The sequence below is a fragment of the Molossus molossus genome, unplaced genomic scaffold (genome assembly GCF_014108415.1).
Source record: "Molossus molossus isolate mMolMol1 unplaced genomic scaffold, mMolMol1.p scaffold_m16_p_13, whole genome shotgun sequence".
In the NCBI taxonomy this organism is placed as follows: domain Eukaryota; kingdom Metazoa; phylum Chordata; class Mammalia; order Chiroptera; family Molossidae; genus Molossus; species Molossus molossus.
Genome location: NW_023425348.1, coordinates 57,320,884 through 57,341,110, shown reverse-complemented (window position 1 = coordinate 57,341,110; position 20,227 = coordinate 57,320,884). Strand labels below are relative to the sequence as shown.

At 37.7% G+C, this 20,227-nt stretch overlaps 1 protein-coding gene across 3 annotated transcripts in view; it reads left to right on the top strand.

Annotated features, from left to right (window-relative positions):
- COPB1 (COPI coat complex subunit beta 1) overlaps positions 1 to 19,807 on the top strand; it is a 52,652-nt gene extending 32,845 nt beyond the window's left edge. The window contains exons 18-23 of one of the 3 annotated variants that reach the window (XM_036258937.1): positions 1,162 to 1,281; positions 11,403 to 11,548; positions 12,387 to 12,476; positions 13,621 to 13,776; positions 14,252 to 14,351; positions 19,789 to 19,807. In XM_036258937.1, coding sequence (XP_036114830.1) covers positions 1,162 to 1,281; positions 11,403 to 11,548; positions 12,387 to 12,476; positions 13,621 to 13,776; positions 14,252 to 14,311 — 572 coding nt within the window. In that variant the 3' untranslated portion in view covers positions 14,312 to 14,351; positions 19,789 to 19,807. Of the gene's footprint in view, positions 1 to 1,161; positions 1,282 to 11,402; positions 11,549 to 12,386; positions 12,477 to 13,620; positions 13,777 to 14,251; positions 14,588 to 17,482; positions 17,502 to 19,788 lie in introns of those variants that run through there. The other 2 variants (XM_036258938.1, XM_036258935.1) reach the window with 2 other exon arrangements.
- Positions 19,808 to 20,227: the final 420 nt, after the last annotated feature.

The following is a 20,227-nucleotide window of genomic DNA, read 5'->3' as shown; positions in this document are numbered from 1 at the left end:
TAGGTCACCTAAATTTATAATCCCCTTAGTACAGAACTAGGTATTTGCTGATTCTATAACCAATATATACCACATGTAGCTAGAGTAATGTTATCATATTTAGCAATAAGAGATGTTTTTTGTTTTCCTTATTAAAGACACATGAATAACACTGTCCACTTCTACATTTGGCTTTGAAGTTGGAAATATAAATTGTATACAGGAACAGTGCAGTGCCTCTAGGAAATTCCATATGGCTTAAGCAAGAATGAAAGGACTTTGGCCCTGGCTGGTTTGGCTCAGTGGTTAGAGCGTTGGCCTGCGGTCCTGAGAGACCCGGGTTCGGTTCCCGCTAAGGGCACATACCTCGGTTGCAGTTTGTCCCCGGCCCTGGTTGGGTCATGTGGGTGGCAACCACTTGACGTGTCCCTTTCACGTCGATGTTTCTCTTTCTCTCACCCTCCCACTCTATCTGAACAAAAAATGGAAAAAATGTCCTCGGGTGAGGATTAAAAAAAAAAGAATTAAAGGACTTTGAAATATCAAGGGAAAACATACTTCTCTCCTCAGCATAGCCTGATGTATATGTAAATAACTATGCTGCTAAGAATTTACATCTTTCTGCAGAGATTTATCTTTCTTTGTAATGAAGTTTATAGTATATGACTTAATTTTTTGAGAAGTTGAAATAAAATGATATGTCCATAGTACACACACACACCAATTAAATATAGAATTATTCTTAGAAGTCTATTACCTTTGAAAAGAAAATGTGCATATTGATATAAATAATGTATTAAATGATATTTTTTTAAGAATAGGTTTTTATTGATTTTTTAGAGAGAGAGGAAGGGAGAGAGAGAAACATCGATGTAAGAGAGAGACATCAAATGGCTGCCTCTTGCATGCCTCCTACTGGGGATTGAGCCTACAACCTGGGCATGTGCCCTGACTGGAAATCGAAACAGGACCTCTCAGTCCATGGGATGATGCTCAGTCCATTGAGCCACACCGGCCAGGCTATTAAATGATTTCTTTATTTTGTCCTCATAATATTTTAATCATAACCCTTCTCTTGTTTCTTACTTTGTTAGAAACTATTAAGCAGCATACATTTTAAGGTTTTATGATTTGGGAGGTTTGTAGATACGTCTTAATAACTATGTCTAAATTTTTTCTTAGGGGATCTGAAACTAGTGGAAAAGCCATCTCCTTTGACTCTTGCTCCTCATGATTTTGCAAATATTAAAGCTAATGTCAAAGTAGCATCAACTGAAAATGGAATTATATTTGGTAACATAGGTAAGGAATTGTTTTACAGCATGTGATGGTTCATTTCAATATTTTTGTTAAAGAATTTCTGTAGTGAGTAGCTGTGTGATATTTCTTGACAACAGAACCTGAATCCATTCATGCATTCATTTATGGAGCATCTGCTGAGGTACTAAGCACTGTAGTATGTTTGGATATACGGAAATGAACCAGATAAAGTTACTGTCCTCAAGAAACTGTCCAGCAGGAGGAGGAAATAAATAAGTATATAATTACAATGCAATGTGATAAGGGCTAGTTTATGTACTATGTGTTTTGAGGGTGGGGGGGATGCTAACAGTATGGAAACATTTATAAAGATTGAGGGTATGTTATCAAAGGATAACATTGGAACTCAGTCTAAAACTTTGCATAGGCATTTGTTGCCAGGTCACTAAGGGACTAGCTTCTACAGAGGTATTCAGTCAATCAACTTTTTTTTTTTTTACAATTTCTGTGGTAGGGTGGGATTTATCATGGTGAGGAACAAAAGATCTCTGTTGCCCTGGCCAGGTGGCTCAGTTGGTTGGCGTGTCATCCCATACACTGAGGAGTTGTGGGTTCGGTTCCTAGTTAGGGCATGTGCCTAGGTTATAGGTTCAATCCCCAGTTAGAGTGCATGCGGGAGGCAGCCAGTTGATGTTTCTCATATCCATGTTTCTCTTTCTCTAAAATCAATAAAAACATGTCATCGGTCAAGGATTAAAAAAAAAAAAAAGATCTTCATCCCTAGCTTAGAGTCAAGTAAAGGAAAACAGATATGTAACATAGATATGTGTAATACATAATGGTAACTGTTATGAAAGAAGTGTTTAGGTCAGTTTTCTCAAAACGGGGGGATAGAGGAGGGAAGGTTAGGATAGGCTTTGTGGTAGAGCTAATTCTCAAGTAGGATTTTAAAAGATCAATAAGTGTTCTATAGATAGACAGGGATTCAGCTGGAACAAAGGGAGGTATATACCTGGAATTTACAGTGGGCTCTAGATGGTGGTGATAGAAAAAAATGTGTTTAGGAAAGTTAGTGGGAGCTATATTTTACTTGTCATGCTAAGAATTTCATACTTTATCTTGCATATAAATGGGGAGCCATAAAGGAATTATAAGTGAGTTACATGATCAAAAGGAAATATGACAGCACTATAGAAGACTAATTGAACAAGGCAGGACAATTAACTAGTAGACACAGTAGCACAGATGAGACATGTCACAGAGTTGAACCAGCTCAGTAGTGGTTAGGATGGGGAGAAGGGCTAAATATAAAAGATATTAAAGAGAGAGAATGCCCAGGACATGGTTACTAATTGAAGAGGAGGTTGTTAGAGTAACCCTTGGATTTTTTTTTCCAAATAGATTTTTTTTCTCTCTCTCTCTATTATTTTAATTTTTTAAATGTTTTATTTATACTTTTATTAATTTAATTTAATTTATTATTTTTATTTTTTATTTTATTTTTGTTACAGATATTTCTCCTTTTTTACCCCATTGACAACCCTCCTCCCCATCCCCCCGACCCCGTCCTCGGCTTTGTTGTCCATGTCCATTGGCTATGTGTACATGCATATAAGTTCTGTGGTTTATCTCTTCCCTCCCCCCACCACTCCTCTTCTGAGGTTTGTCAGTCTGTACCTTACTTCCACGTCTCTGGGTCTACCCTGTTCCTCAGACTGTTATGTTCATTATATTCCACACATAAGTGAGATCATGTGATATTTGTCTTTTTCTGCTTGGCTTGTTCGCTTAGGATAATACTTTCCAGGTCCCTCCATGTCGTCTCAAAGGATAAGAGATCGTTCTTTCTTACAACTGCATAGTACTCCATTGTGTATATGTACCACACTTTTTTATCCTTTCGTCTGCTGATGGACACTTGAGCTGTTTCCAGACCTTAGCAATTGTAAATAATGCTGCTATGAACATGGGGGTACATATATTCTTTCTGATTGGTGTTTCAGGCTTCTTAGGGTATATTCCTAGAAGTGGGATCACTGGGTCAAATGGCAACACAATTTTTAAGTTTTTTGAGGTAACACCATATTGTTTTCCATAGTGGCTGCACCAGTCTGTATTCCCACCAGCAGTATACTAGAGTCCCTTTTTCTCTACACCCTCGCCAACACTTGTTTGATGATTTGTTGATGGCAGCCATTCTGATAGGTGTGAGGTGATATCTCATTGTTGTTTTAATTTGCATCTCTGATGATTAGTGATGTTGAGCATTTCTTCATATGTCTCTTGGCCATTTGTATATCCTGTTTGGAGAGGTGTCTATTTAGGTCCTCTGCCCATTTTTTAATTGGGTTCTTTGTCTTCCTCTTGTTGAGTTGTATGAGTACTCTATATATTTTGGAAATTAACCCCTTATCTGATGTATCATTGGCAATGATGCTCTCCCATACAGTGGGTCACCTTTCCATTTTGATGGTGGTTTCTTTTACTGTGCAGAAGCTTTTGAGTTTGATGTAGTCCCATGTGTTCATTTTTTCCCTTTGTTTCTGTTGCCTTGGGTGATGTATCAGTGAAAATTCGGCTGCATATGATGTCTGAAATTTTGTTGCCTACATTTTCCTCTAGGATTTTTATGAATTCACGGGTCACATTTAAGTCTTTTATCCATTTTGAGTTTATTTTTGTGTATGGTACAAGTTGATGGTCTAGTTTCATTTTTTTTGCATGTAGCTGTCCAATTTTCCCAACACCATTTATTAAAGAGGCTGTCTTTACTCCATTGTATGCTCTTGCCTCCTTTGTCAAATATTAATTGAGCATAATGTCTTGGCTCCATTTCTGGGTTCTTTGTTCTGTTCCACTGGTCTGTATGTTTGTTCTTGTGCCAGTACCAGGCTGTTTTGATTACAGTCGCTTTGTAGTATAATCTGAAAACTGGTATTGTGATCCCACCTACTTTGTCCTTCTTTTTCAGGATTACTGTGGCTATTCGGGGTCTTTTTTGGTTCCATATGAACTTGTGAAGTATTTGTTCTAGTTCTATGAAATATGTCGTTGGTATTTTGATGGGGATTGCATTGAATCTATAGATTGCTTTGGGTATTATGGACATTTTAATGATGTTAATTCTTCCAATTCATGAACAAGGTATGTGCTTCCACTTTTTTATATCTTCCTCTATTTCTTTTTTCAATGTCCTGTAGTTTTCCGCAAATAGGTCCTTTACTTCTTTGGTAAAGTTTATTCCTAGGTATCTTAATGTTTTTGCCACGATGGTAAATGGGATTGTTTTTTTAGTTTCTCTTTCTGTGAGTTCATCATTGGTGTATAAGAGTGCCTTCGATGCCCTGGCTGGTTTGAATCAGCGATTAGAGTGTTGGCCTGTGCTTCAGAGAGACCCAGGTTCGGTTTCTGCTAAGGGCGCATACTTCGGTTGCAGTTTGTCCCCGGCCTTGGTTGGTCTTGCGGGTGGCAGCCACTTGATGTGTCCCTTTCACGTCGATATTTATCTCTTTCTCTCTTCCTCGCTCGCCCCCCCTCCCCCCCCCCAGTCTACCTGAACAAAAAAATGGAAAAGTGTCCTCAGGTGAGGATAAAAAAAAAGAATGCCATCGATTTCTTGACGTTAATTTTGTATCCTGCTACTTTGCCAAATTCATTTATTAAGTCTAGTAGATTTTTGATGGAGTCTTTAGGGTTTTCTATGTATAATATCATGTCATCTGCAAATAATAACAGTTTCACTTTCTCCTTTACAATTTGGATCCCTTTTATTTTTCCTTCATGTCTGATTGCTGTGCCTAAGACTTTCAGTACTATGTTAAATAAGAGTGGCGAAAGTGGGCATCCCTGTCTTGTTCCTGTTCTCAAGGGAAATGCTTTTAGTTTCTGCCCATTGTGTATGATGTTCGTTGAAGGTCTTTCATATATGGCCTTTATTATGTCGAGATATGACACATTGCTTTATCAGAAACGGGTGCTGGATTTTGTCGAATGCTTTTTTAACATCTATTGATAGGATCATGTGGTTTTTATTCTTCATTTTGTTTATGTGGCGTATCACATTTATTGATTTGCGAATATTGTACCAGCCTTGCATGTCTGGGATGAATCCCACTTGGTCATGAATAATTTTTTTGATGTATTGCTTCATCCGATTTGCTTGTATTTTGTTCAGGATTTTGGCGTCTATGTTCATCAGGGATATTGGCCTGTAGTTTTCTTTCTTGTAGTGTCTTTTTCTGGTTTTGGAATTAGAATTATGCTGGCCTCATAAAACAAGTTTGGAAGTCTTCCTTCTTCTTGGATTTTTTGAAATAGTTTGAGGAGAATGGTGTTAGTTCTTTTTTGAATGTTCAGTACAACTCCCCGCTGAAACCATCCGGGCCTGGGCTTATGTTTGCTGGGAGAGTCATGATTACCTCTTCAATTTCCTCAGTTGTTATTGGTCTGTCCAAGTTTTCTATCTCTTTCAGGTCCAGTTTTGTGAGACTGTGTGTTTCTAGAAATGTGTCCATTTAGCTTAGATTGTCGAATTTGTGGCCATATAATTGTTCATGGTAGTTGTTAACAATCCTTTGTATTTCTGTGGTGTCAGTTGTTACTTGTCTTTAATTTCTGATTTTGTGTATTTGGGTTCTCTTTCTTTGTTTCTTGGTGAGTCTAGCTAAGGGACCATCAATCTTGTTTACCTTTTTGAAAGACCATCTCTTTGTTTCATTGATCCTTTGAATTGTTTTGTTGGTCTTCATGTCATTTATTTCTGCTCTAGTCTTTACTATTTCTTTCCTTCTACTCGCTCTGGGGTTTTCTTTTCTTCTTCTTTTTTTTTTTTTGCTTTCTAGTTCTTTAAGTAGTGAGATTAGATAGTCTGTCGGAAATTTTTCTTGTTTTTTAAGGTAGGCCTGTAGTACTATGAACTTCCCTCACAGAACTGCTTTCGCTGCATCTCATACATTTTGTGTTGTTGTGTGTTCATTTTCATTGGTTTCCAGGAAGTTTGTAATCTCTTCCTTGATCTCTTCAGTAACCCATTCATTGTTTAGCAATATGCTACTTAGCCTCCATGTGTTGAAATGTCTTTGCATGTTCTTGTGGCAATTGGTTTCTAGTTTCATGCCATTGTGATCTGAGAAGATGCTTGATATGATTTCAATCTTCTTGAACTTGTAGAGATTTAGTTTGTGTCCTAATATTTGGTCTATCTTTGAGAATGTCCCATGTGCACTTGAGAAGCATGTGAATTTTCTAGTTTTGGGGTGTAATTCTCAGTAGATATCTATTAAATCTGTTTGATCTAGTGCTTCTTTTAGAGTCTCTGTTTCCTTGCTAATTTTTTGTCTAGATGGTCTATACAGTGATGTCAATGGGATGTTGAAGTCCCCTGCTATGATTGTATTGCTGTCAATTTCTTCTTTGAAGTCCTCCAGAAGATTTTTTATATATGTTGGTGCTCCTATATTGGGTACATATATGTTCACCAAGGTTATATCTTCCTGTTGGAGAGATTCTTTCAATATTATGTAGTGGCCTTCTTTGTCTCTAGTTATGGCCTTCATTTTGAAATCTATTTTATCAGATATGGGTATTGCTACCTCAGCTTTTTTTTCCTTTCTGTTTGCTTGGAAGATTTTTTTTCCATCCCTTCACTTTCAACCTATGTGAGTCTTTTGTTGTGGGTCTCTTGTAAACAAGATATAGATGAGTCATGCTTTCTTATCCAATCAGCTACTCTGTGTCTTTTTATCAGAGCATTCAGTCTATTTACATTTAAGGTGAATATTGATATGTACTTATTTATTGCCATTTTTATTTAGTGTGGTTATATTTTTCTTCCTATTTCTTCTAATTACAGCAGTCCTTTTAACATTTCTTGCAGTGCTGGTTTGGTGCTAATGTATTCCCTTAGCCTTTTTTTTTGTCTGGGAAGCTCTTTATTTGATGTTCCATTTTGAATGATAGCCTTGCTGGGTAGAGTAGTCTTGGATTCAGATCCTTGTTTTTCATGACCTTGATTACTTCATGCCATTCTCTTCTGGCCTGTAGTGTTTCTGTTGAGAAGTTATCTGAGAGCCTTATGGGGGTACCTTTCTTGGTAACCTGTTGCTTATCTCTTGCTGCTTTTAGGATTCTCTCTTTGTCTTTAATTTTTGGTATTTTAATTACTATGTGTCTTGGTGTGGGTCTGTTTGGGTTCTTCTTACTTGGGGCTCTCTGTGCTTCTTGAACTTGAATGCCTTCTTCCTTCACCAAATTAGGGAAGTTTTCTATCAGTATTTCTTCAAATATATTTTCTAACCCTTGCTCATTTTCTTCTTCTTTGGGGACTATTATGATGTGAATATTATTACGTTTCCAGTTGTTCCACAGTTCTGTTAAGCTTTCTTCCTTTTTTTTAATTGTTATTTTCTTTTTGGTTTTCTGATTGGTTGATTTTTTTCTACCCTGTCTTCTAATTCACTGATCCTTTCTTCAGTTTCCTGTACTCTGCTGTTCAGACCTTCCAATGTGTTCTTTATTTTTGATATGTCATTGTTCGTTTCTTCTTGGTGGTTTTTAATTTTCAGTTGGTTGATTTTCAACATTTCTATGTCTTTACTCAAGGTGTTGATGTCATTACTCATGCTGTTGAGCTTTCTCAAGATTATGGCTCTGAATTCTAGCTCTGTTAACTTGCTTAACTGCTCCTCATTTATCTCATCTTCAGTAGAGGTCTCTTGTTCTTTCATTTGGCTTTTGTTTCTTTGTTTCACCATTTTGGCTATCACAGTGGGCTTTGGAGCCTGCCAAATTTTCCCTGTGGGTATTGGTGTTTTTCTGTTTGTGGCTCTCTCTCCTGGGTTTGGATGAATGAGGGAGGACCCACGTTAAACACCAGTATCAAGTCTTACTTTACTGGTTAGAGTTGCTAGCCCAGGAATTGTTCAGTTATCCTCTAGTTTTTTGCCTGGAGGCTCTTTGTCTCAGTTACTTGAAGAGCCTGGGGTTCTCAGTTGAATGAGAAACTCCCTCAGGTGCTCAGCATAAGGGGAATTCTGGAGGGTGGGGCAGATACTGGTTGTTAATGAGCCTCAATTTTCATTTTAATGGCCCACTGGGTGGGGTTGAATCTCCGAGGAAGGAGCCACTGCCTCTCCCCAGAGCCTTGGGAAGGAGTAAGATGGCCACAGTCCTGTGTGGCTGCAACTTAGCAAAAGCTCTGAGCCCCCTTCAAATCCCAAGTGTCCCCACACAGTTCCAGTCCAGTTCACCCTCCCTCTGCCGGAGCCCAAGGTGAGTGGCTGTGTCTATTTTAGCGTTTGTCCTGGCTCTGCGCTGTGGAGCCGCTTGGGAGTGTAACCCTGAGGGCACTGCTCACAGCTAAGACTGCTGCTGACTGTGGGCTCCCAGCTTCCCCTCTCACGCCTCTGCAGTCCTACCAGGATGGAGTCAGTGTCCCTGGTTATATGATCCTCCCAAGCTGCTTTTCTGTTGCTTTTTTCCTACGATTTGTCTTTATTTTATTTGTAATTCCAGTTTGGTCCTGGGAGATGGTCTGTGTAGCTTCCATTCACTCTGCCGCCATTTTGAAATTTTTTTAAATAGATTTTTATTGTATCAATGAAGTGTAATATTTTGCTTAAAAAATCCAAGAGGCATTTTTCAAAGATACATCTGAAAGGAAGGGAGGAGATAAGGAAGGGAGGAGATAATGAAGGAAGACCACCAACAGGCTCAGGGATAACTTACATTTCAATTTCTGGATTGGGTTTATTGGGTTGATGGTTATGCCAATCACTAAAACAGGAAACATAGGAGAGAAGAACAGATTTGAGAGAGAGAATAAGTTAAATCTTGAGCAGGTTGAGCAATAAAGTGTCTGGAGATATCCAGGGCAGTTTGATATGAGTCTGGAACTTGAACCAGAGATAAATATTTGTTGAAAAGCCATAAAAATTGAAGAAATCACCTAGGAGGGCCTTAAAAATGAGAAGAGAGATTTGAAAACCAAATCCAAGAGAACAGAAATATTAAAAGCCTGGTTGGAGGAGAAGCCTACAAAGGAATCTGAAAAGTGGGAAGAGAAGTAAAGAAAAATTTTCAAGAAGGGTCTGAAGCTGCAACAGATCAAGTAACATAAAGTCTACAAGAAGGGTCCTTTGGATTTGGTGATTAATGATATTAAAATATTTCTCATCTACTATTCACTACTTATTTAAAATATATTTGTTGATTTGAGTTTGCCGAGTGTTGGGCCTGGAATACAAAAGACAGAGAAACTGTGGTCCTGGCTATTAAGGACCTAACACATAAAAAGGAAGAAAGGCAAGCCCGGCTGGTGTGGTGCAGTGGTTGAGTGTCGACCCATGCACCAAGAGGTCGCTGGTTTGATTCCTGGTCAAGGCACATACCCCGGTTGTGGGCCAAATGCAGGAGGTGGTCAGTCGATGTTCTCTGTCATGGATGTTTCTGTCTCTCTCTCCCTCTCCCTTTCTCTCTCTCTCTAAAATCAATGAAGAAAAAAAAAATTTTTTTTTAAATGGGAGCTAGGAAATATCATTTGAGGAAAAAGATCCATCAAAACCAGTTGCTGAGACTTTCCTCAAAAATCCCCAAAGATGCCTGTATATGTCCCCAAAGAAGCCCTTCTGAGTTGCATGACCCTGATGAAGGTCTTCCTTCGCCATATGATTTGTTACTGTAAAAATAAGGAAGGAATTTCAAAGTAATAAAGGTCACTGTACTGAGACTATGGCACTCTATCATGTTAAATAAAATGTCAGTTGATAGATATTGTGTCATTCTTTTCAAATGATTTTATGCACAGTATATATTTTGATATATGTATTATATAGATGACTTGAATTTGACTAAATTTTTTATTTTTAAGAATTTTGTAAGAACACGCAAACAGTTGTGTATATCTTATTTAAGAAAACCCAAGAAGGAAATTACAAGAGTACTGATGTTTAATAAGGAAAAAAAAAAAAAAAAGCAAAACATTTGTAATCCAGTCTTGGGCAATGGTGATGGGTTGAAGACCAAATACAAGATGGAGAAGTAAACTTAGTGAGTATAGACTATTTCGAGTGGAGGACCTTGGTTTTGATAAGAGTGAAAGAGGGCAGTAGCCAGAATAGAAATCTGGAATGAGGGGGATTTGTCCTTTTAAGATGAGAGAGCCTTGACTAAGTTTATAGGCTGATTGTAAGGGAAGAAAGTCAGTAGAGAATACACAGGTAAAGACATAAGAGTAGAAGAGGTAATGACTGATGTAGAGAGGTCTTGAACCAAAGTAGGGATCACAGGTAGCAGGAAAAGAAAAGGCTGTAATTCTCTGATATAAAAGGCAAGGAGCCTTGGCTGGTTTGGCTCAGCGGTAGATCGTCGGTCCAGAGAGACCCGGGTTCGGTTCCCGCTAAGGGCATGTACCTCCGTTGCAGTTTGTCCCCGGCCCTGGTTGGTCGTGCGGGTGGCAACCACTCAGTGTGTCCCTTTCATGTCGATGTTTCTCTCTCTCTCTCTCCCTCCGAACTCTATCTGAACAAAAAATGGAAAAAAAATAAAAATAAAAGGCAAGGAGGTGAGAGTGGATTCAGAAAAAGATATATTTATTTTTAGGAGTGGGGCTGAAAATTAAAAGAATTTATTCTTGGTAACCTCAGTTTTCTCTGAAAGTAGATAAGATAGGGGTATGTCAAGAAATTAGGCTAGAAGGAGGAAAGGAAGGCTCCAGTCATACTGTGACTTTCTACTATGGAAGAGACGGTCATAGAAGTATTTAATCTTGTATCATTAAATACTATGGCTCAGTAATATTCATTCAAAAATATTAGTTAAGCACCTGCTCTGGGAACACTACTACTTGTGTATTCTGGTGTTCCTAACACACAGCAACTGAGTTTGAATCCTGGCTCCCACTACTTACTAGTTCTGTGACCTTGAGCAACTTAAGTTCTCTTTGGTTTTGTTTCCTCATTTGTAAGATGGAAAATAATAATACTGTAACACAGGATTGATACAAATAGTAAGCATAATATTTGTAAAGGATTTGGGATAGAGCAATGTTTAATATGCATTATATAAATATTTGCTAATAGCATAACTATTATTTGGAAATAATAGAACTTTTTACATTAAAATTGGCCTCTGGTGATTGGGGATTGTTTTGTGCATGTGTCTTGCAGTTTATGATGTCTCTGGAGCAGCGAGTGACAGAAATTGTGTGGTCCTCAGTGACATTCACATTGATATTATGGACTACATCCAGCCTGCAACCTGCACCGATGCTGAATTCCGTCAGATGTGGGCTGAGTTTGAATGGGAGAACAAAGTTAGTCCTGGGAGGCTTGCTTGAACTCCATCTTTGTTTCTTCTTAGCTAGTGTTGAGAGATTTTCCTATAAAAGTAATCCTATTAAAAAGTGTCAGATGTGAGCCCTGGCCGGTTTGGCTCAGCAGTTGGAAGAGTCTCAGGTTCCATTCTTGGTCAAGGGCTGGGTTGTAGGTTTGATCCCTGACCCTCTTTGGGGTTGTGCGGAAGGCAACCAATTGATGTTTCTCTCTCTCTCTCCCGCCTTTCCACTCTATCTAAAAAAATTAAATTAATGGAAAAATATCCTTGGGTGAGGATTAAAAACAACAACAAAAAAAGTGTCAGATGTAGAAAGCAAAGTCTTTCAATATCTGTTCTTGCAAATTAACCTCAATTAACTTGAAAGTCATGCAAATTAGTTTGTAAGTTGTGGTTATAAATTGGCAAGATTAGCAGTTCTATGATTAATCTTATTGATCGCCATGATAGGCAATATTCCATTTCTTGTATGTAAGAATAATAAATTATTGAATTCGGTGTCCAAAAGAGGCTTTGCAAAGTCAGTGGCTTACTGCACAACTTTCTTTGAGCCTTGATTTTTATCAGAAAGATTTTATATGTAAGATGTTGATCTTCTATAAAGTAATCTATATCTGAAAGTTCTGATTCCATCCTGTAGTTGGTTGGATTTTGTACATGTCATTTACTTTTTTGTTATCTATCCTTTCTACTAAATATTTGGAAGAATGTTCTCATATGACATATGAGTGATTGTTTCTCAACCCCAAGATGAGAAATTCACAACTTTCTCATTGTAAGAATTATAATCTCCTTGATTTTTTTCTTCCTCTGTACAGGTGACGGTTAACACAAATATAATTGATTTAAATGACTATTTACAACACATATTAAAGTCAACCAACATGAAATGCCTCACTCCAGAGAAGGTAAGATTTGACTAAGACCTTCTGAAATCTGATAGTGTGGTAGATTCCTGGCTTTCTTATATGTCCTCTCGTGTATTTTTGTTATGATTCAGTGTGAGAAAAGCAGTGTCATTCTGGACTAGCTGAAAGAAGTTATCCCATAGGATGTATGAATCTGCTTACCTCTTTCTACTGGAATATACCAGCAGTGACCCAATTGAACAGTCAGATTAGTTTCTCATTTTAGTTTTCCTTTCAGCTAAAGGGCTTATTCCAAAGAAGTTTCTGATACTCAGTTAGGAAATGTTCATGATGTCTTCTGTTGGTTCTGCTTATGGGTCAGAATATATCTGATTAAATACAGAAGTATTGATATACTTTGCTTATCTGCTGTGTGTGTGTATGTATGAAAAAAGACTAGAAAGAAAAAAAATGAAACTGAGGCTCTAAGGAATATCTGCTGATGTTATAATATTTTATCAGTAAAAGAATGTCTGCTGCCAGACAAGTAGGTTTTAATTCGTGTATTACTAAGTCCAACAGATATTCAAACAAACATATGCCCAATATGCTGTGAGCTGTTGGGTATAGTTTAGTAAAATAAGTCTCTTCCTTCATGGAGCTTAGGGTCTGCTATGGGAGGCAAACAACTATAAGTAAACAAAGGATATATAAATACAAATTGAGATAAGAGCTATATCTTGAAAGTCAGATTTATACAGACAGGGTAAAATCCACACTGTTTACATGTGTAGTTCCATGAGTTTTGACAGATTCATACAGTCATGTAATCACTACCATATGATAACTATTTTTTTTTTATCCTCACTCGAGGACATTTTTCCATTTTTTTGTTCAGCTAGAGTGGAAGGGAAAGAGAGGAAGAGAGAGAGAGAAACATTGATATGAAAGGGACACATCGAGTGGCTGCCATCCGCACGACCCAACCAGGGCCAGGGACAAACTACAACCACGGTACATGCTCTCAGCGGGAACTGTACCCAGGTCTCTCCGTACCGCAGGTCAATGCTCTAACCACTGAGCAAAACCGGCCAGGGCTGATAACTACATTTTAAGTGATAAATTATCTACGCTCTTTGGTCTTGCTTATGTGTAAGTTCTCTTGTGATAGTGAAGTATTGAGTTTATCACAAATTTCTTCCAGGCACTTTCTGGTTACTGTGGCTTTATGGCAGCCAACCTCTATGCTCGTTCCATATTTGGAGAAGATGCACTTGCTAATGTCAGCATTGAGAAGCCTATTCAACAGGGACCAGAGGCCCCTGTCACTGGCCACATAAGAATTCGTGCAAAGAGTCAGGTAACAATTGCTTTTTATGAAATCATCTCTGAATTGAACAAAAGAAGGAAGAATTTTAAGTTTTTCTTATTTCTACATGTAGTATTCTCTGTCATACTAGTGTTTTGTGTATTGGGTGCAAATATACAATAAATGTATTCTCTGAATAGAAATACAACTTCTATTTTGTTAAAATGGCTCACCTTTTGGGCTTTTCATTCTGGGTATTTGCTTAAAACCAGATTGATTCCCATGGGGTATTTGTGAAATGGGTTCTTTAGAGTTTTTTGAAATCTAAGCTACAAATCTAGTGACTATTTGTAAATCTAGCACTGAAAGTATTTAATAACCAAGTAAGGTTTTGGTGAGTCTGATTTGTACATCCTTGGTTTCATTGTTGAATGTGGTGTTATAGAATGGAGGCTTGGTTAAGATAAAATTACCTACTGGTTTTACATAGTTACAATAATTATATACATTTTCATTCTTGTTACAGGGAATGGCCTTAAGTCTTGGAGATAAAATCAACTTGTCTCAGAAGAAAAATAGTATATAAGAATAAAGAAAAGTCTTGCAGCTTTACAGCTAAAGTTTAGGTATGGGCTTATTGGATCCCAACATCTTTTGTACTTTCATGCTTTATGTTATATAGAATCTGAGTTCATGCTGAGTGCATTCCAGCCAATAATTTATAGCCTTTCCCTTAAATCAAGATTGAGTTTAAAATTATAGTTTGTCTTTTGTCTTAACAGTTATAAATGCTGTTTTAAAAGTATATAATGTTCTCACATGTACCAAGACCATTTTCACAGCACAATAAACAAATCTATTCCTAAATCTTTTGTTATTTTATAAATAAATGTATGATTACATAATTTTAGTTATATCGCAATGGATTTCTTTTAGTTGGGGTATAGATTTATATTATGAATTTAAATTACTTTGACTTGTGTATATATGAACTTTATTAAGATAATTTACAAACCCAGTGATATGAAATGAGACAAGTCTTGATTTTCGATTGATTTTTACTTAATATTCCAGCATCAATATCTGTTGTATTCTAAAGGACTTTTCTCTGGAATTTAGCTTCAGGAAGAAAGTATCAAATAAATTGAAAAAATAGACCCATCTTCATTTTAAAAGAGTACTATGAGCTCTGACTGAACTAAACATACTATTCTAATTATTCTGAATTGTAATGAAAAATAGATTTTATTCATTCACATTTAGCTTTGGGTGTTCTTTAATATTTGTTAGGAATTAAATTGGTTCCAGCCAGTTAATAAAGCTGCACTGGGAGAATTCAGCTCCAAAGGATTCATAAAGCTGTTCTCCCCCTTTACTCCTCCCCCTTTTCTCATTTTATACTAGGCTGGGCACCATCACCTCTCAGTATGATTCCAAATGCTTTTCTTAGCCCATCGAAACCATTATACTTTGTCTTCCAGTTTGGCTCAGGGTTCATTCAGGATGAGTCCATAGATAAGGTCTGTGAAAGAGCGAAAGCAGCCATCTCCTATTTCAGCACTTGAGTGAAAAATGAAATGATATGTTTGGATTGTAAAGGAGAGTGATAACTTGTATGATGTCATAACTTTGAAGCCACTTGATTATTTAATCAGAACCGGAGAATTACCAAACATTTCAGATTCCAGAGCGTTAAAATCTCAAAGCAAAGTCAGTGGCTACCCAGTGAAGATACCAGGAATGCAGGGAGAGTGTCATTTTGATGCATTGAGTCAAAGTCTGGAGATTTGTGATGAAAGCAGAGAAACTGATTCAACATTGTTTGGATAAGGTCATTTCCCAAAATATATTCCATTGAACATGAGCTTTCTTGATGTCATTAGATTTTCTGGGAGAAAGAATTCCATAGTCACATAAGTTTGGGGAAAGCTTTTTACTATGCTGTATTGGGGATTCACTGTGCACATTAGGGTACTAAAAATTCTGAGAGGTCCTTCAGTAAAAAAAAGCAGATTTGTTTGGTTTAACCCATCATACCTTAATCTTTACCAGGAAATTCTTTTTTTCATAGAACACCTATTGACAATGTGTAGGATAGGAAAAATTACATTATGTTAAAGATTTTGGTTTTGTCTTCACAGTCAACTAGTAATTGCATTTAAGATCTCAAGAAATTATGCCTCTTTGTGTCCCAGAATATATTTGTGTTCATAACAATCAGAAAATTGCCTGCCTGACCTATTCAGGCCATATTGGGATTGAATTGGTTCATATTTCCATTTTTTAAATTTATAAATAAAGAGAACAAAAAAAAGTTAACACAGTTGATATCTATACTACATTAAGCTATTTACTTCATTAGCATTTTATTAGCTTTGTGCATTTAATGTAAACTAAATTGGACAACAGTACTGTTTAGAGAAGCTGTTCACACTGTGCTCTCCAATTAGGATATAATATACTCTTAAAGGTGGTTGTTGCTCACATTGGAAGATATGGTAGAATTAGGACCATGATGTCTAGTAAGAAAATAAGCATAGTATCTGACACCAAGTTAGGGCATAATATATGAATGTATTGAATGAATTTACCTATAAGTCTTATGAGAATTACATGGCCCTTATATTTTGTTGTCATGACACTAGAGGGAGCTCTTTGCAGTTACTTTTATTTTGGAATTAGAAATTATTGGAGTTTAACGTTATATTCCTGGCCTGTATGGCTCAGTTGGTTGAGTGACATCCTATGCATCAAGAGGTTGCTGGTTTGATTCCCGGTCAGGGCACCGGTTTGCAGGCTCAATTCCCAGTGTGGGGTGTGCAGGAGGTGGCAGATGCATGTTTTTCCCTCTCCCTTCCTCTCACTCTAAAATCAATAAAAAAGTATTTTAAAGTTGTTATAAGAAAAAAAAAACAAGGTAATTTATTTTTTGTTAATTCTCACCTGAAGATATTTTTCCATTGATTTTTAGATAAAGTGGAATGGAGGGAGGGAGGGAAAAGAGAGAAAGAGAAACATCAATGTGAGAGAGACACTTTAATTGGTTGCCTCCCACACAACCCCAACCTGGGCCAGGGATCGAACCTACAATCCAGGTACATGCCCCTGTCGGGGAATTGAACCTATGGTCCTTTCGTCCATGGGCTAATGCTCTACCTACTGAGCCAAACTGGCCAGGGTCAAGGTAATTTTATTTTTATTCTCACCCAAGGACATTTTTGCATTTATCTTGAGATATTGCCAGGAGGAAGACAGGGAGGAAGAGAGAGAGAAAAACATCGATGTGAGAGAAACACATCGAGTGGTCACCACCCACACAACCCAACTGGGGCGGGGACAAACTGCAACCGAGGTGCATGCCCTTAGTGGGAATCAAACCCGGGCTTCTCTGGTCTGCAGGCTGATGCTCCAACCGCTGAGCCAAACCGGCCATGGCTCAAGGTGATTTTTTTTATTAGCAAGATTGACATTAGTGATATTTTGCTATCTATAAGAAATTTTTTTCTGTGATTTATAAATAAAATAAGAGACAAAATAACTCATTTAAGGAATTTTTTTAAAAAGGTAAGAGAATCAAAATATTTTTAGAAATGCAATACCAGATGTGAAATATCTGTACTATGTGTTGAGTAAAGTAAGTAGTTTTACTGGTGACTTTTTCCTTCAAACTGGTAAATGTTCCTAATTAATCATTTATAGACTTCCCCTTAAATCAAGATTCAGTTTAAAAATTATAGTTTTTCTTCTATCTTAACAGTTCTGAATGCTCTTCCAACGTAGAAGCTCCCTGCCTGCTGCCCTCTCCCAGACTCTTAGTGCAACATCAGTGTCATCTGTCCCCTCCCTGAGCTCTACTCTGTACCCCCAGGATTTCAGGAGCTTAAAGAGTTAACTAGGTATAGTGCAGAAGTTCAGTTCAGAATTTTAAAGAAGTGTGGAGCCCCTATCTGCCACTTACTTGTTGTGTGGTCTTAGACGATGGTAAATAACTGATTTATTGAATGCTTACATATGAAAGGCATAACACAGTGGTTTTTCCATGACATGTATAATGCTCTCAATGACTCTGTGAGGCAAATATTGTTAATTTAATCATTTGGGGTGATTACACCCCAAAATGAGTATTGACTAGCAAAAAATATTAAATATATAAGATGTGTAAGTATATACAGAGGGTAAGTTACTTATTATTAACTAAGGCTTAACAGTAAGAGTTGAAGCCAGATATAAAGCCAGAATGCCTGACACTAAAGTCCTGCAACTAGTCACACATTGCCACCACTGCCTTTGTGGCTCGTTTCTGCATTTATAAGGTGCTTACAATGTTTGCTTCATAAAGTCGAGGTGAGGGATGCAGTGATATAATGTTTTTATTATGACTCTTTGGTACATGGTAAATTTTATTCCATTTCTTCCCCCATTCACCTTTCTTCCTTACACTGCAGAGAAAACAGAAACCTGTTCTCACTGTCTTCATACCTCCCTCCGAATTTAGGTCCTAATCTTATGCTGTACTTGAATGCTTTGTTTTTGTTTTTAAAACTGGTAACTTAAAAGAACTCTTTTTTTGCCCTGGCCGGTTTTGCTCAGCGGTTAGAGCTTAGAGCGTCGGCCTTCAGTCCAGAGAGACCCAGGTTTGGTTCCCGCTAAGGGCATGTACCTTGGTTGCAATTTGCAGTTTGTCCCCGGCCCTGGTTGGGTCATGTGGGTGGCAACCACTTTATGTGTCCCTTTCACGTCGATGTTTCTCTCTTTCTCTCTCCCTCCCACTCTATCTGAACAAAATATCAAAAAATGTCCTCGGGTGAGGATAAAAAAAAAATTCTTTTTTCTTTTAATCTTCTCCTGAGGATATGTTTTTATTGGTTTTATAGAGAGAAGAAGGAAGAGAGAGAGAGAGAGAAAGAGAGAGAGAGACATCAGTGTAAGAGAGAAACATCCATCAGTTGCCTCTTGCACGCACCCAGACTGGGGATCAAACCCACAACCTAGGTATGTGCCCTGACCAGAAATCGAACCCACAGCCTTTTGGTATACAGGATGATGTTCCAGTCCACTGAGCCACCTGGCCAGGGCTTCTAGAATTCTTTATTTGAGGTATCATTGGCCCTTGGCTTTGAACAGTATCATGTCAATTTTTAAAGTAGCTCTTGAGCCCTAGCCAGTTTGACTCAGTGGTTAGAGCTCAGCCCACAGACCAGAGAGGCCTCGGTTCGGTTCCCGCTAAGGACACGTACCTCAGTTGCAGTTTGTTCTCAGCTCTGGTTGGGGTTGTGTGGGTGGTGACTACTCATTGTGTCTCTCTTAGGTCAATCTTTCTCTCTCTTTCTCCTTCTCTCCCTCCCGCTCTATCTCAAGATAAATGCAAAAATGTCCTCAGGAGAGAATAAAAAAAAATAAAGTAGCTCTTGATACTTTTTCTTATCAACTGTTGTTATCACAGCTGCAAGTAACTGACACAACCTATTTACCTCATGTGATAAATGGCCTATGATGAACATACTGGTTTAGTTTCCTTTCAGAATGACAACCAAATGACTGATTCTTTAACAATTGAGCACAGAAATAAGTACAGCCAGGTTAGAATAACAATGATATTTTGAGTTGCTCACTCTGATCAAAAGTCACTTCTAGTAATCAGACCACTTTCCCTTTATTGTTTCTAACATAGCAGGGTCTCTTTGAGAAAAGTCAGTTATGCAATGACAAAAGACTGCAAATGGTATTTCTGCCTTTTATCTGGGGTTCACTGTGTACCTTTGATTCTGAGAAAACTACGCTATGTATTTTTGAATAATTGTGAAACCAACAAGATATAAAAATGGAATGCAGTCTGGTGAGCTGAAACAGCCCTGAATGAGTCCTTCCTAAATTCTCTAAGTAACTTTCTGAAAATAGGTGTTTGTCTGGGCCTATCTCTTTATCTGCAAAATGAAATAATTCAGTTAACTGACCAGGGTTTCTGGCTTAAGAAATTCATACTAAAAAGCCTTAAGTTTTTACAGCTACCTCTTCAACAACCTATAATCAACTGGAATATCTCCACTTGGATATTACCCACAGATACCTCAAAATCATCATGAGTACCCTGGCTAGTGTGGCTCAGTGGGTTGGAGTGTCATCCTGTGCACCGGAAAGTTGCAGGTTCGATCCCCAGTTGGGGTGCATATGGGAGGCAACCAATTCATGATTGATGTATCTCACTCACATTAATGTTTCTCTTTCTCTCTCCCTTCTTCCCTCTATTAAAAAAAAAAATCAGCATGAAATGCAACTTATCTTGTCCTTCAAACTTGTTCTTCTATGTCTCTGGTCACTTATGCTAGAAACTCAGTGGTCACCCTTTACCCTCACTCTCTATAGTTTTTACCCTCACTCTCTATAGCTCATCAGACACCAACGTCCATTGTTTTTCTTCCACAGTATTTTCCTAATCTTTTTTTGTCTACTCCTACTGAGATTGCCCTGGTTTAAACTCTTGTCATCTTTATTCTGGTCTATT